The sequence below is a fragment of the Mycteria americana genome, chromosome 22 (genome assembly GCF_035582795.1).
Source record: "Mycteria americana isolate JAX WOST 10 ecotype Jacksonville Zoo and Gardens chromosome 22, USCA_MyAme_1.0, whole genome shotgun sequence".
Taxonomy (NCBI): domain Eukaryota; kingdom Metazoa; phylum Chordata; class Aves; order Ciconiiformes; family Ciconiidae; genus Mycteria; species Mycteria americana.
The window spans coordinates 2634596-2648788 of NC_134386.1; the positions used below are offsets into that span (position 1 = coordinate 2634596).

At 47.4% G+C, this 14193-nt stretch overlaps 1 protein-coding gene across 1 annotated transcript in view; it reads right to left on the reverse strand.

Moving 5' to 3' along the window:
* Positions 1-14193, reverse strand: part of SKAP1 (src kinase associated phosphoprotein 1) — a 159798-nt gene that overhangs the window by 123651 nt on the left and 21954 nt on the right. The window contains exon 4 of the mRNA XM_075522977.1: positions 4624-4740. Coding sequence (XP_075379092.1) covers positions 4624-4740 — 117 coding nt within the window. The remainder of the gene's footprint in view (positions 1-4623; positions 4741-14193) is intronic.

Sequence of the window (14193 nt, forward strand, 5' to 3'; positions counted from 1 at the left end):
GTTTGGTTTGGGGTTGGTTTTGGTGTTTTTTTTTTTTAAAATAAAAGCAACAAGAAAGCAAAAGGCGCCCACGCGGGTTTTCAGCCCCGCGGGAGCGGCGCCGCCCTGCGCCACAAGGGGGCGCTGCAGAACTCCGCTGCCGCCGCCGCGCCCCGCCCGCCCCCCCCCGCCCTGCGCCCACCGCCCCCCCCACCCCCCCCGGCACCCTGCACACCCACCTGCACACCCACCTTTGCCCGAGCAAGGCTGCGCGCCCACCCGCATCCCCAGCTCCTCCAGGTGCCACTGAAACCATTCCTGCAGGCTGGATTTTTTTTTTTTTTTTAAAGCAATTAATTCCATCTTTAGGAAGCGATTCCACAGAGGTTAGAAGCGTGTAGGAAGTACAGGGGAAAACAAAAGCAGAAGCTGTAGTTGTAGCTGCAAGGACTACCTAAAAGCAGGGAAGCACATGTGGTTCGGAACACTACACGCATCAAGGAGAAAGGATCCGGTGCTCCAAAACACCCCCAAGGGAGACAACAGCACGCCCCGAAAGAGCGGAACGCGTTCAGCCCCGCGCAGAGGCCGGCTGGGGGCTGCCATGGACCAGGCAAGAAACTTCGAAAAGAAGTTTACAGACTTCTCCCCCGGATTTGCACGCTGGCCCGCCAGCATCTTGTTTCTGAAGAGTTACGTACAAAACTCACTTTGGTATTTTATTGTTTCCCTACCCGTTTCTACATACTAGAAGGCCAAACATGAGGGGCTTCTCCAGGATGCAAACGGGTTCAAGAAGTACCTGGCGATGGATTAGAGCCGTGCCACCTCTTGACGGTTTCTAACCCCCTCACAACCTGTCGTATCATCTTGCATTTGTATCTGGCCCCCTCGTCCCCAAGCCACTGGGGCACAGCGAAGTACCATCTCATCTACCACCCTCCACCCCTTTTAAGATAAAAGCCATTTTTAGCGCATTTTTATAAAGCAAAGGGAATTTTTGCTCAAGGATTTGATTTGAAGATACTCAGAACTTACATGTTTACAAAAAAAAAAACACCGCGCAGAACTGAAGAGCTGTAAGTATGTTTGGCCAAAGTTCTCTGCTGACATGATGGAAAAATCTTGGAAGTCAGAGGCAAGATTTCTTACCCCGGAGACCATGCCTAACAGAACCCATAAAGTACATTCCTGTCACTGTGAGTTATGCTCCCTTCCACGTGCTAACGGATACCTGTGTTATGTAAAAGAAAATATATTGTCGCTTACGTTGTTGTGACACGGCAGTACAGCCGATAGCCAGGCGCGGGGGTAGAAGCCGCAGTGGCCCTCACCCCCTCAGCTCCGTGTGATCTCGCCGTGACACGGAGTGAATTATTTGAATCCTGGCTCAGCATCCCTCCGGCAAGAGATCAGATGCTCTGCAACGATCGCAGAAGAACCGCTAAGGAGCCACGGGGAAACCCAAACCGATAAAGCAATAGCTAGAAGTTCTAAATGTTAAAGATGCGCAACTCCTACCCCTCAGGACGCTGCGGTATCTACCTTATGCTTCAGTAAAACTAAATGAACAACCATTGGCAAATTAAGTGATCTACCAGTTTAAAAGACAAAACATTTTTGAAAAGTCTTCAAGTGGTCTGAGCAGAGTACATTACATGGGAAGTGTCTCCTAAGAAATACTTATCATTATAACAGTACTTAGCACTTCCCCAGTGCTTCCCAGCCTCCCAGCACTGTACAAACATTAGCTTCTTAATCACTCATTAGGGACAATCCTACAGAGCTGGGCCATGCCTCATTGAGTAAAGTCATCCCCAACCCGCTCAGTCCCTCCCGCTCCCTCCAGAGACAACTTTGAAGGTTCTCTCCGATTCCCACGAGAAGTTCAGAGCAAGTAAGGAAAAGTCCGTTCAAAACGAACAGCGGTGGCATTCCCTTGCCTCCGAACTCCCCCATTTTTCATAGCGAGGATAGGCAGAAGCGGGCATCATCCCTGCCAGAGACCTGCTTCCATTAAAACCTTGAATTAATAAAGTTGGGAAATTCAGGAAGGTGGGAGACAGCAGCCTCTAACAGTGCTGCGGGCTTGCACCTAAGGACATAACCTCTTGCTGTTGCAAAACAGGGCTAAGAAGGGATGGAAAAAAGCCACAGGAATTATAAGTATGTTCATACAACCGGCCAATTTATTCTTCTGGCCGTAGCTAGATGGATTACCCCGTGCATCAGCCACCTGTGCTGCCTAAAGGAGCAGCTCTCGGTCACTTATCCGTATGACGGCAGCACCCCGAGGGTCCGCCGTGGCCCCGGCTCTGTACGAGCACACAGGAGCAGGGTGCCTGCTCCAGGGACCTTGGCAGCTAAACGGAGAAGAGAGTGCGGAAGCACGAAGGGGCACAGTAAAAGTGAAGGTTTGCACGCTCAGAGAAGCCGAGGCAAACTTCGATCGTGGTGCAAATCAGTTCACGCGGTCTTCTTAAAACTTTCTACTTTTCCCACAAGGATGTTCTAATTCAGGAATCAAGACTGTTTAACACACCCTTTAACTTAATCCACTTCTCTGAAGTAACGATTTAAACTCCCAGGTGACTGACTTCATATTAATTTAAAAAAAAAAAAAAAAAATTGTACCTTCACCTTCTATAGGGAAAAAAGTAAGCAAAGAAAACAAGCAAGCAGGAAAAAAAAATCCCCCAGGTAAACAAAAAAGTCTGACAGTAAGTCATCACAGAAATTCAAAAACCCAGAGGAAATCACAACCCCGATCCATATCCATCCCACTGGCAGACATCTAGAAAAATTCATTCTGACGATGCCCCTGCAAACCACGGCAGGGCAAAGAAAAGGTTCCCAAATCCTGTGTTCAGCCTTTTTTCCCTTTAATATTGCTGTTTCGGACTACCAACAGCCTGCATCCAATCAGGCAAAATTGCTCAACTTTCATCCAGAACGAACACACACAGAGTCAAGCCCACGATTTGCTGTTATTCAGCACTCTTATTACAGTTTCCAAGAACTAACACCTCATTTTAATGTAACTGCTCTCGATGCCAGCTTTTTTCCCCTCCTTTTCGTAGTATGTAATTTTTCTATGTTATCAATCTCCTCGCCATTCACCCATTTGGGCATCCTTCCATCGAGCCTGGCATTTCATCTGTGTCTGAAAACTTCCAGTGGTGCCAAGTGTTTGCATACCTCGCAAGTGTTATGTCAAACTCTGCCCCTCAGAGCTGCCAAAAACCACCACTCAGAGTTAGCAAAGCAAATACCTCCTTAGACAAGCTTAATAAACACGCCAGGAGAAACCCTAGACTTCATAAAGACATTGCTCGCCTGACGAGGCCAAGCTTGAGGTCTTCAGCACCCTTTCATGTCCCATTTAGGCCAACATCCATTACCCTTGTCACACGTTCTCCATCCCCACTCTGCGTAAGTGCATCGTATCTGAGCACACAGATTATTTGAAACAACCAATCCCAAACTCCACGCCTCTTTTCATGCTGCAATTACTAGCTGACTATCAGACCAACCTCGTCTCTAATCAGTCTAAACGAAGACGTTTATTTTACGGCATAAATCAACACGTACAGCAGATATGCCTAGCGTTTTGCACCGCGCAAAGAAGTTAACTTTGGTGCCCATCAGCTCTTATGGCCTCGTCCCAAATAAATCCTCGTTTCTTTGTATTCTTGACTGATGACTACCAATTCCTAACAAGAGCGGGAGTGGAAATGAAGGAGTACATTGAGCAGAGAGAGGTGGAGAAGAGGAGGGTCCGAAGCAGAGAAAATGAAAAGAGGAAGGACAAGGCAGGGGGGTAAGAAAGCATGGGGGAAAGTGGAAGGGAAGTGAAAGAGGAGGAGGAAACAGGATCTATGGGAAGCAGGAGATTGAGAATCTGAGACCAAAGCAGTCAAGCCTTCACTAGGGCCCAGAGATAACCCCTGAGAAGATCAGAACAGTCTCAGCTCTGTAGGCTTCAATTTCAATAGCATGACGCAAACCCATCATAAAACACCGCTCACAAGCAGACGTGAGCATTGCAGCAACTCTTTGCCCAGAAAACTCCTGCCTGGCATGTAATGCTTTGGAAAGCACCCTTGGCCTCGGATGCCAGCTCCCACCCACCGCTCGGCTGGGAGCCCTTCGAAGCTCGCAGGAAGGAGCCCCAAGTTCCCAAGCACTAGAAGGTCCCACAAAAGGCTCTCCAAAGCAAAGCGCTTCAAAGAGGCCTAATTTTCAAAGGGTGGGGGGAGACAAGGTTTGCGAAGACACAGGCCCTTTAAAGTGTGAGGCTGAGCACCCAAGAAGAAATGCACCCAAAAGTCACTCGTTAACTTTGGGAAATGCTAGCCACCAGGTGAAATCCTACTCTTTTCCATCACTGTTGTCAATCCAAAATAGAACAACCAACTCCAGTTTGCACCAAGAAATACATTAAATTTAGCAATACTAAATTTGTGATCGCTGTAACATTTTATGGTCATTGATAAAAGAGGTACCAATTAACAAACAACAACAAAAACCCCAAACACCTCCAACGTTATGAGATGGACGAATGACAACAAGGAAGTCGTACTAGATTGCGCTTACGTTTCCATCTTCTTCCCTCAAGGACTTCAAAAAACATCAGTGACTTACCATCATCCTGGAAGTCTGATGGAAGTGAAACATCAGATGTCATGGAAGGAGCCAAACTCCAGCTCTGATTTTCATCAGAACTGTCCTGTCCAAAGCCAGCGTCGTGCTGATCCTCTCCTAGAAAGAGAGAGCGAGCCTGATTGTAGTGAAAAGGACTCATTTCTAAATCCCAATCTTATTGCCTACGCCATGACACGTTTCCTCCCGGTTCCCACCTTCCATTCAAGTTCTCTACAAAAACACAAAACCACTTTTGTGGGTTTAAGGCCAGACTCATCATTTAGGGCCAAGGCGGCATATTCCTGCTGCAAGAACACTCATGCTGGATACGTACAGGCTTCACACCCCGAGGGCACACAAGGAGGAGGCTGGAAATACCAGTCTTGCGGCCGAACTACCAAAGCTATGTCCAATTCCTTGTTCTTGCCCTCAGTACATGACCTCTGCATAAATCATCCACCTGTAAAATGGAGGACTACGCTACCGGCTTCACTAGAATGAAGAATCTTCCTATATTGTAAGAAAAAGCTTTGAGATCCTGAATTGAAGAGTGGTAGGGAAAAAAAGATCGACTCCCTATGACAGGCCGTCACACACAAATTAACGAAGCAACGTGTCTGTGTGTGGAGGCAGGAGCTATTGCCTCCCCACACTAGATGTTGCATTGAATTTTTCTGTAAGCAGACATTTTGCTGGGGAATTTGCTACTGGTATTGGATCTTATGCAGAAGGCGCTTAGATGCTACAGTGACAGATGTTAATATCAAATCTTAATATAAATGGCGTGCAGCTAGCCTACCTGGAGAAGAAAATCCTACTCACCCTAAACAAAGGGGAAAAGTGGGCTTTCAAGCTTTTGCCTTACGTTTCCTGAATACACACAGCCCAGACTGCTGATAACAGAGGTAAAGACAGCTGCTTACTCATTCAACACACAACAAACAGCACAAAAGGTGAGTTTTCAGCTGATGTTAATTGTGTTCAAACACTAAAACCAAGTTTTACCTCAGCAAACAAAGGAACCGTGCCCCACAGTTTAAATCAAGCACTGATGAAAGGGTACCAAGGCCTGGAGCAGAGGGTTGTAACGCTCTTCCTCTCACCAAGAAACACAGCGGAGACGCCATTAAGTCTCCAGCTGCAGAAAGGCATGACCCAATATTTTGGATGTGTTTCATGTTCAACATCCCAGGTTGCAACCTTCCCTTGCTCGCTCTGAGCGCGAAGCTCCGAGACCCCAGGCTCCTGCATCCGAGGGCACGTTGTCAAGAGAACTTCAGTTCTTCACCAAAAGGAACCATCTGGCTGTGCAGAACATACCACGTACAAGATTGTCCCCCCACAGATCAGTCCCTTAAAAAAACAAATCACACTGGGTGCCAGACACCACGATAGTCTTGCTGATATTATAAGCTCAACGGTCTTGAAAAACTGACTGAAGATTTGACTTTGAGATGTACCAAAGGCCTATGAGGGTTAACGACAGAAGGGAGGGGTCCCTGGCAAGGGACCTTTAAGCCATTACAACTCTCCTAACAGGGGAAGAGCCCAAGAAGTAATCAAATCTTTTCCCAGCTCTATGCTCGCTTGCTTCCAGCAGCCATCCCAGCACGCAGCATGGAACATCAGGTTCCGGAGAAAAAGGAAATTCAGAAAATAACTTTTCTCCTTTTGGGAGGTGCATCATGCAGCATCTGCATTACTAATCTCTCGGGCCAAGAAGAAAGCTGCAGGTCCCTGGCCCAAAAGGGCAGGCTCTGATCCCTGCTGCGGGATCAGACATCAGGTACTGCACTCATCTGCCATCCCCGGACTACTGCTAAGTCAGGAAGAGTAAGCAAAGCACGTTCCTCTATGCTACAACAAACTGAAATTCATGCGTGCACCTCCATGAAGAAAAAAAAAAAACAAAACAAAACAATTAGGGGTTAAAAAGCAGAGACTGAAACCCCCCGCTTCGCTGGCCAGGCTCCGGGAAGCGGAGCGCGTCCATGAGCACACCACCGACCGCCTGACCTTGGAGAAGTCGTTTCAGTGCTTTGCTCAGTTGTGTGTGACAAGGGGATGTTTCTCCCCTGTTTTACCGTAGCGCTTTGAGCTCCTCAAATAAAAAGGCTCGAAAAAGCCTATAGAAAAAGCCGCTACCAAACAGCACCGGCTCAGCGGCGTAGGAAAACACGGCGTTCATTCTAATGAGGAGCCTTCCTCCGTGCCGTGCTGCAGCGTCGCCGGCTCGACTATCTGCAGCGATGCGAAGACGCCAGCGTTATAAGACAGTTTCCGTAAGCCCGTTCAGCCCCTTAAAAAGAACATTTCCTTGCAACCAAACTGCACCGTACGAAACCCGGCTTTTCGAACGAACACCAAGGTAACAGGTGGTCCCCTATAACGAGATACAGGTGCAGGATTATTGCGATAACGAGCAAACTGCTTCTGGTTTCCGGCTAGCAGGAGGCAGCGCGGCACGGTGCAGCCGCCGCGCCGGGGAGGCACGGCTCACGCGTCGGTGCGTGGCTGCAGTAAACCATTTGGAACAAGAACAAGGGCCCAATCAGGAAAGTTACTCGCAAGAATAAGTCCCTGGCTTTAACAGCAGGAGAAGCTGGTACGCGCGTCAACCACGGGGAAGAATCAAGCCACGGGTCTGTTTTGGCAGAATAATTCCCAGGCATGAAATATCATCTAGGGGGGTTGTCACCACAAACGCGCTCTCTCCCCCTGTCCCCATGCAGGAATGGAACCCGGGGTTTCACGTGTTCGTGCAAGCTACCATAACCCGCTCAAATAGACCCAGGCTGCAGCGTGCACATACGTGTATCATGCCAAGCACAGTAGGACTCCACACGGTGTGAGCTGCTGCGACGCAAATCAATGCAAAACAAAGGCATTTTGTCTGGTTTAGTATTAGGAATATTTTCAAACACCGCTTATAGCTTCAGTAACCAAAAAAAAGATCAACGAAAACTCTGCAGACGTAGCTACTGAAAACAAACGCTATTTCCTTTCTATTTGGATTTGCATTATGAGAACTTCTTGTGCTTTAATCCACTTCTCCATAAAGTTTATGGAGCAGCAACAGCTAGTTGAGTCCAAGCAGAAAAAATAACCAACAACTTGTCAGGGGCCAAGCTATTGTTCTGAATGAAGAACAAACTCATTAGCTTTTAATGAAAACACAGGGAATAAAAACCAAATAGCACAGAACCCCAGCAAATAATTACTCTGCACCTGACGCAAAACTGCTCTATCTTCCTACTCAAATCCTTAGCAAAATTCCCCAACTTCCCACTTTTTGGAGCACGAACAAAAGCAAGACTGACTCTAAGGGAAAGAGCGAGAGGTTTCTTGGGCTTACACCTCACCCAGGGGCTCCCCTGGCACTGTTTGGCTCCCCCCAAGTGTGCTAAATACCCGGCTTGCTTGCTTCATGACAGTTGTGGCACAGGGGAAAAAAAAAAAAAAGAAAAAAAAAAGAAATTATGCCGTCTTTTAGCCGTCTGACATTTTCTGCAGAAACGGTTTCTCGCACAGCAGCAGAAAGAGGAGCTTGGAGGCATTCTGTGTAATTAACACAGATATCATGCTTTATACGTATCGACTCTGAGCAAATTGCAGAGGGGACAGATTGTGTCTCTGGTGACGGGGGTGTCCCCGGCAGAAGAGGGGGTGGCAATTCAGAGCGCAGTGACTTTGGACAGCGGCGTCAGGCAGGGCGCATCAGTCACACCGGGTCCCTGCAGGACCCACGGCCATCGCACAGACCCGGCATCAGGCAGAGACGCGGCCTCTGGCAGACCCCCTGCATTGGAGGAGGGAAAAAAATTACCAAGAGGAGAAAGAAAAGAACCTAATTAAGCATTAACAGGGCTCTGAGCGAGCAGCACAAGCAGGACCTACGGGAGAAAGAGTCACCACCATCAGGGAACACACTGTTGCTTCCTTCTCCACAACCTCAAGAGCACAAACGCTGCTCTCTGCAAGGAAGGGAACAATCTGAACCTGCCCTTATTTGCTTTGGGGCTTGCAATGCTGGAGGATAGAAATAAAAGTTCTACCTCTGCTCTGGCACAGCTGCAGGATCTGGCAGATGGCAGGTCTTAGGACAAATGCTAGAAAAACCTCCGTTCAGGTTCTGGTTTTGCTACAATTCTGTCGTGCAGCGTCAGAACGTGCCTCCGTGCCCCTCTCCCCTTCCACAGAAGTGGGAGAGGGACAGTTACTCTCTTTGAAGACCAAAACCTCTCATTGAGTCCTCAAAAAACAAGTTCCCCAAGAGTGAAATTTTGTCTACACATGAACTGGCAAAGAAGTTTTCCTTTCTTTAAGCTGCAGTTTGCCTCTGGGGGCAGGGGAGGGGGGGGTCAGGGTGGAAAGGAAAAATAAAAGCTGAATTAATGCATCCTGGCACACACAGGAAGAGAAACAATCTGAATAGGTGAAAGGACTTTGCAGTAGGAAAAAAAAAAATTCATCTCCAGTAGCTTGTTAAGGGAACTGCAATTAAGCTTACTTTGCATTCAGTGAAGGTCTTTATCTAGGTACCTAGAGTTTCATTAAGCATCTTTTTAGAGCAGAAGAAAAATCAATACCAAGCGAGTTCCATTTACGCTTTTATGATAAGCTTGTTCATGCCAAAGCGGAAGTAAAATCCCCAACTCGAGTTAATATTCAAGGAAACGAAGTTCCTGCTTTAAAGTAATGACTCCTTAGTATCATACTACAAATAAAGGTCTCTGATCCAAATCCCATCTGCCTTCATGCTCGACAGTGTTAATATCGCTAGATTTTCAGGGACTAATTTAGCAGTAATGCATTTCCCAAAGCAGAGCTGTAAAAGTATTATCAATACTATGGTTTAATATCCCTTACTACAATCACTTGCTGAAATTACGGAGAATCACATGGAAACACATCAACAGAGACGCACCCACACAGTAAGTACTGCTCACACGTAAATACGTTATAGTTTAGCTTTTGTAATGTAGTTACAGCTCTGTCAACATGGCTATTATAAATTACATACCTTTTTAAACACATTTATGTGCTAGAAAATGTATGATGTTTCTTTTTTGAATGCCTTAAAGGCTTCATCGGCTCCTAAGCGCCCATTTGGATCTGTGTGGTTAGCTCCTGTGATTAATATGTGAATAGCTGAGGATTGGGTGGATGCAGATTTTCTGCACCTTCTTCATCCAGGCTATTGACTTCCTGATCGTGCCAGTGCCCGCGTAACGTTACATTTGCCTGAAAATCCCCTGTTTTCTATTGCGCATCACTGCGATACGCATAGGTGTCCATCCTCCCCTGCCCGGGCTGTACCAACAACAGTGGTATTATTAACAAACTACAAGAGCAATTTCTTTATCCACGGATCTCAAAGCATTTATCCCGCTTAAGAAATATTTTCTTGGATGCGGAGATCACGCACAGAAGGAAAATAACTTTGTCCCTGGCTCACGAGGTAAACAAGGCCACGGTGAGAGCAGGACCCGTCTCTGCTTACGCCGTGTTTTATCAGCGGGACGGGTCCACCTCACGGCAACCGGGTCAAAAGCAAAGTGAGGGACCTCCTCACACACAGGAGGAGCCGATTTATCATCATTTTAGAAACGTCGACCCAAACAGGTCTCAGCTGGCTGACAAGTGAATCCCGCCCAAGCCTAATTTTGTTCACTCGGGATGCAGTTTCTTTGCTCGCGACGCGTAGTAAAGCAAATTAACGCTCCGCTAGAAACGCCACTTATGTTAAAAAACCAACTAGGAGGTGGAAAGCTCTTTTGCAGCGGGCTCGCCGCTGCGGCGGCGGGGCTGCTCGGGGCGGGTTTGGGGGTGCAATGATCCCCTGCGCCCAGCAGGTCGGGCTGCAGCGCGCAGCATCGGCCGGGGATGCGCGGCCACCTCCAGCCGGGCAGGGTCCAGAAGCCACCGGCCGGCAGAGAAAGGCAGCAAACTTCTGGAAATTAATAAAGTCCATCAGGCAGGAGCCGGGCAATGCGACAGGAGACTTCCTAAAGCTTTCTGGGGTGCAAAATCTACTCTTATTTCCGAGGGGGGGGGGGGGGATGTCAAAGCCCTACATCAGGTTCAAGTATGGTATGACACCAAAAGGAATTCAAGTTTTGCAGCTCTCACCTTCAAGAGAATAAGGCCAAAGGAGGCTGAGAAGCTCAGAGCAGGCCAGGCTGAAATTATTTTCTCTCCCTGTCACACGGCAAAGAAACTTCATGATTATACAAAACAGAAAATAACCTGGAAGTTACTAATTTGTAGACCTTTAAGCTCATCCGCAGATATTCAAACCAAAGCCTTCCCACAACTGATGATGGGTTTATTCCTAACAAGGCAAAAAGCAAGCAAACAACAACAGAAAACCCCAGTCCCACTCACACACCCAAAAGGCCACCCCACAAATGACATTCAAGAAGTTTGCAACTTGCAAGCCGTCCCCGAAAGACGACTTTGGCAGGGCTGCTCTGTAAGACAGCAAAGCTCCTTCTCATGGATCCAAATAGCTGATGAGGCTGGGGGGGGGGGGGGGGCATAGATATCCCCCAGACCCATGAAGCCACGAAGAAGCTGCTGAGCTCACGCTGCATCTCTCCCATTACTCTGTATTTCCTAATCCCCTGCCAGCCCCTTGTGTCATTCCCCAGCCGAGCTCTCCTCTCCAGTTTTCTCTTGCTTTTCTCGCTGTGTGTTTGCTCTCTCCCTCCCCCCCCCCCCCCCCAGCTTCCTCCCTCCAGCTCCTCTCTTGCAATCCTTGGCACCCTTTCAGTAAAGGCACTGCATATTCTGCCTCTCAAGTGGGCAGCAGCTACACAGAACAGCTGCCTGACAGGGGAAGCGCAGCACATTTCAGTCTTGCTAGGAACAAGCCTGAAACCCAGCGCAGCAGAAGATTCCCACGGGATGTAAACAAGTAAACAAGATTTATTCTTTCTTTTATGACCCGGTAACACATCAATGAAATACAAAGCCCGTCCAATGTGAGCAAAACCAGCCTAAAGCTACCAACAGTTTGTATTTCTGTCCGCTAATAAATTATTCCTCGTGAGCCTCTTTGAAGAGAGAAGGGCTCCGTTTAAAGGATGGGGATACTGAGGCAGGGGAAGATCACAAATCTGCACTTTGGTTCATCTTCTGAGGCACCAGCCCTGCTAGGAACACAGCAAAACAGTGTCTGTGAAGCCAGAGCCCACGCTTGTGCAGTGCAATAATTAACAAACAGTTCTGCAAATACAGTCTGGCATCTAAAAAAAAAAAAAAAAGAAGAAAAGATGTCAACATCATTGGTACCAAAGAGGAGACTACAGGCCAAATAGTTTTGAGTAATGTCCGTTGCAGCGTCAGTAGATTCAGCATATTTTCTTAGCCGAAACCCTTCCAAGCGAACAAGGAATAAACAGAACTAACCCACGAGGGAGCTGGAGTTTAGCAAGCATATTCCAATGACAAGACACAAGGAGGCTGTCTTGCCCGTATCTGCAGCAATTTTCACCGTTAAGAAGAAATAAGTACAGACAGTGAATGCAAAGACAGGGGAGTATAGCAGAGCGATGGGCACTCTAGGGACCGGAGAAGATGCCCATTAGGCATTTATGATAATGCAAAGGATGATTTTGCAGTTGTGTTTCAGGACGGAGTCCGATTAAAGGGCAGAATTACTACTTTGCAGATGATTTGGATGGGGTTACTGCTCTACAAACCGAAGCAACGCAGAAGTCATTGTGGGGAGAGGGGGGAGAGAGACTCAAAACTCCAGATTTGAACCAGCTGAAGGCTTGGAAGACCCAGGAGTCGGGACCCAGCGCTGCGCTCCCAGCCCCGCTCCTGCGGAGCGAGGGCTATGGGTGCAGAGGGCACCGAGTTTCCCGCTCCCCAGTGCGGCTCAGAGGTATACAAACAGGGCACTCCTTCTCCTAAGGGCTCCAAAACATCTTAATGGCCAACACAAAGAATTTACATCCTTTTCCCCCCACTTTTGTGGAGCAGGAGGGTCTATTACCCGCTGCGAGAAGGCTCAGGTGATGGTATATGCGAACACTCGCGTGCTCTATCCCCAGCTGGGCAATTTCTTGAACGTTCTTCTGCTCTGCGTGAGCACAGAGCAACGCTTGGGCTGCGTGTTCATCTAGGCACATTACAATAACCCCTGAGATTTCTTTATAAAAAGAAAGCTGCAACACATTCCTATTACACAAACAAGTTCGGAAAACACAGAGGGTTCATTTGAGAAGGCTCTCTACCTCCAAAGCTGCACATCAGGCAATTTAGACAATCTAATAATTAGAGTATTTTATGAACTGACCAAAGCGAGAGCAATAGAACTTGTTAATATTTAACTTACTGGGGCTCCCCAAACTGCTGTATATTTAGCATCTTTACTGACATTTTTATACCTGCCTCTTTATGGTGCATTGCTTTATTCTGAAGAGTCTGGTGTGCTCTGAACTGCCCTGGGGAGGGAAGCCCGGGACACGGCTAAAAGTGAACAAAGAGGGCAAGCTCTGCCCCAAGGTGTTACAACGCGGCTGGGTTTCAAAGGACCACGGGGGACTCGGTGACTTGAACGCTTTGATTAATGAACGAGACACCTCCAAGAAGCACCTAGTAATCCAACCCAGGAAACTTTCCTCAAGTTTGTAAGAAGTTTTAAATCAATGGGCTGGTTTAAAAAGAGTTCAAAAAGCCCTCCTCATTAGCCTAATTCTTCTCAGTAAAGGTCATGAAAGTTTTGACATTAACTGCAGAATAACCCAGCCAAACTGCTAGTTGCTGTTACCTGGTCTTTCAATCCTATTATAAATTCTGCAAGTTCTTCACTGGCTGGCTCCAAGTAAAGATCGATAACCATAAACCCAATTTTTTTTTTTTTTTTTTTTAATCGAATGACATGTTTATTCTTGGAGGCTTTTCCCTTCTCCTCCCCTCATTTCATGCAATCCACACACCCAAAAAGAAAAAAAAGTGCCTCGTGTTTTCAAGAAATGCGGGAAAAGGTCTTTTTTATTTCCTTGTGCCACAGCAATACGAATTTCAATCAAGAGTAGACATCTCCCCCTTAATTATTGCGCACTCACAACCAGCTAAATATATTTCTGACCACTGCAGAGCCACATTCAAGGGGGCTCATTGGAGCAGTCTGGGTCGAGAGACTTTGTCCCAGCCCCCTCCTGGGACGAGGCTGGACGTGCTCTGCCAAGTTTTCTTGTCCTCTCCAGCTGAAGGGTGCCGCAGGGTCTGCCGCAGCCCTTGGCCTGGACTCCCAGGTTTTTGAAAGCTTTCAAAGCTTCGTGGTAAGGGGGAGCTTGGTTTCCGTTTTGAACGCTCAAAATGCAATAGGAACAGTTTCAAAGTTACACATCCCTCTTGATTTTTCTACGTATATATGTAAATGAAAATGCAAATACACCTCCGTACGGCCCTTCCCAGAGCACAGACGCTTGCCTCCTACCTATGACATTTTTCCAAGCAGAACGTTCTGTTTTCTCCTATAATCGTTACTCGCCTCCAAAATTTGTGCACAATACCTTAGGTAGCAGAATAATTTATAAGTCCATGTAAAAGCAA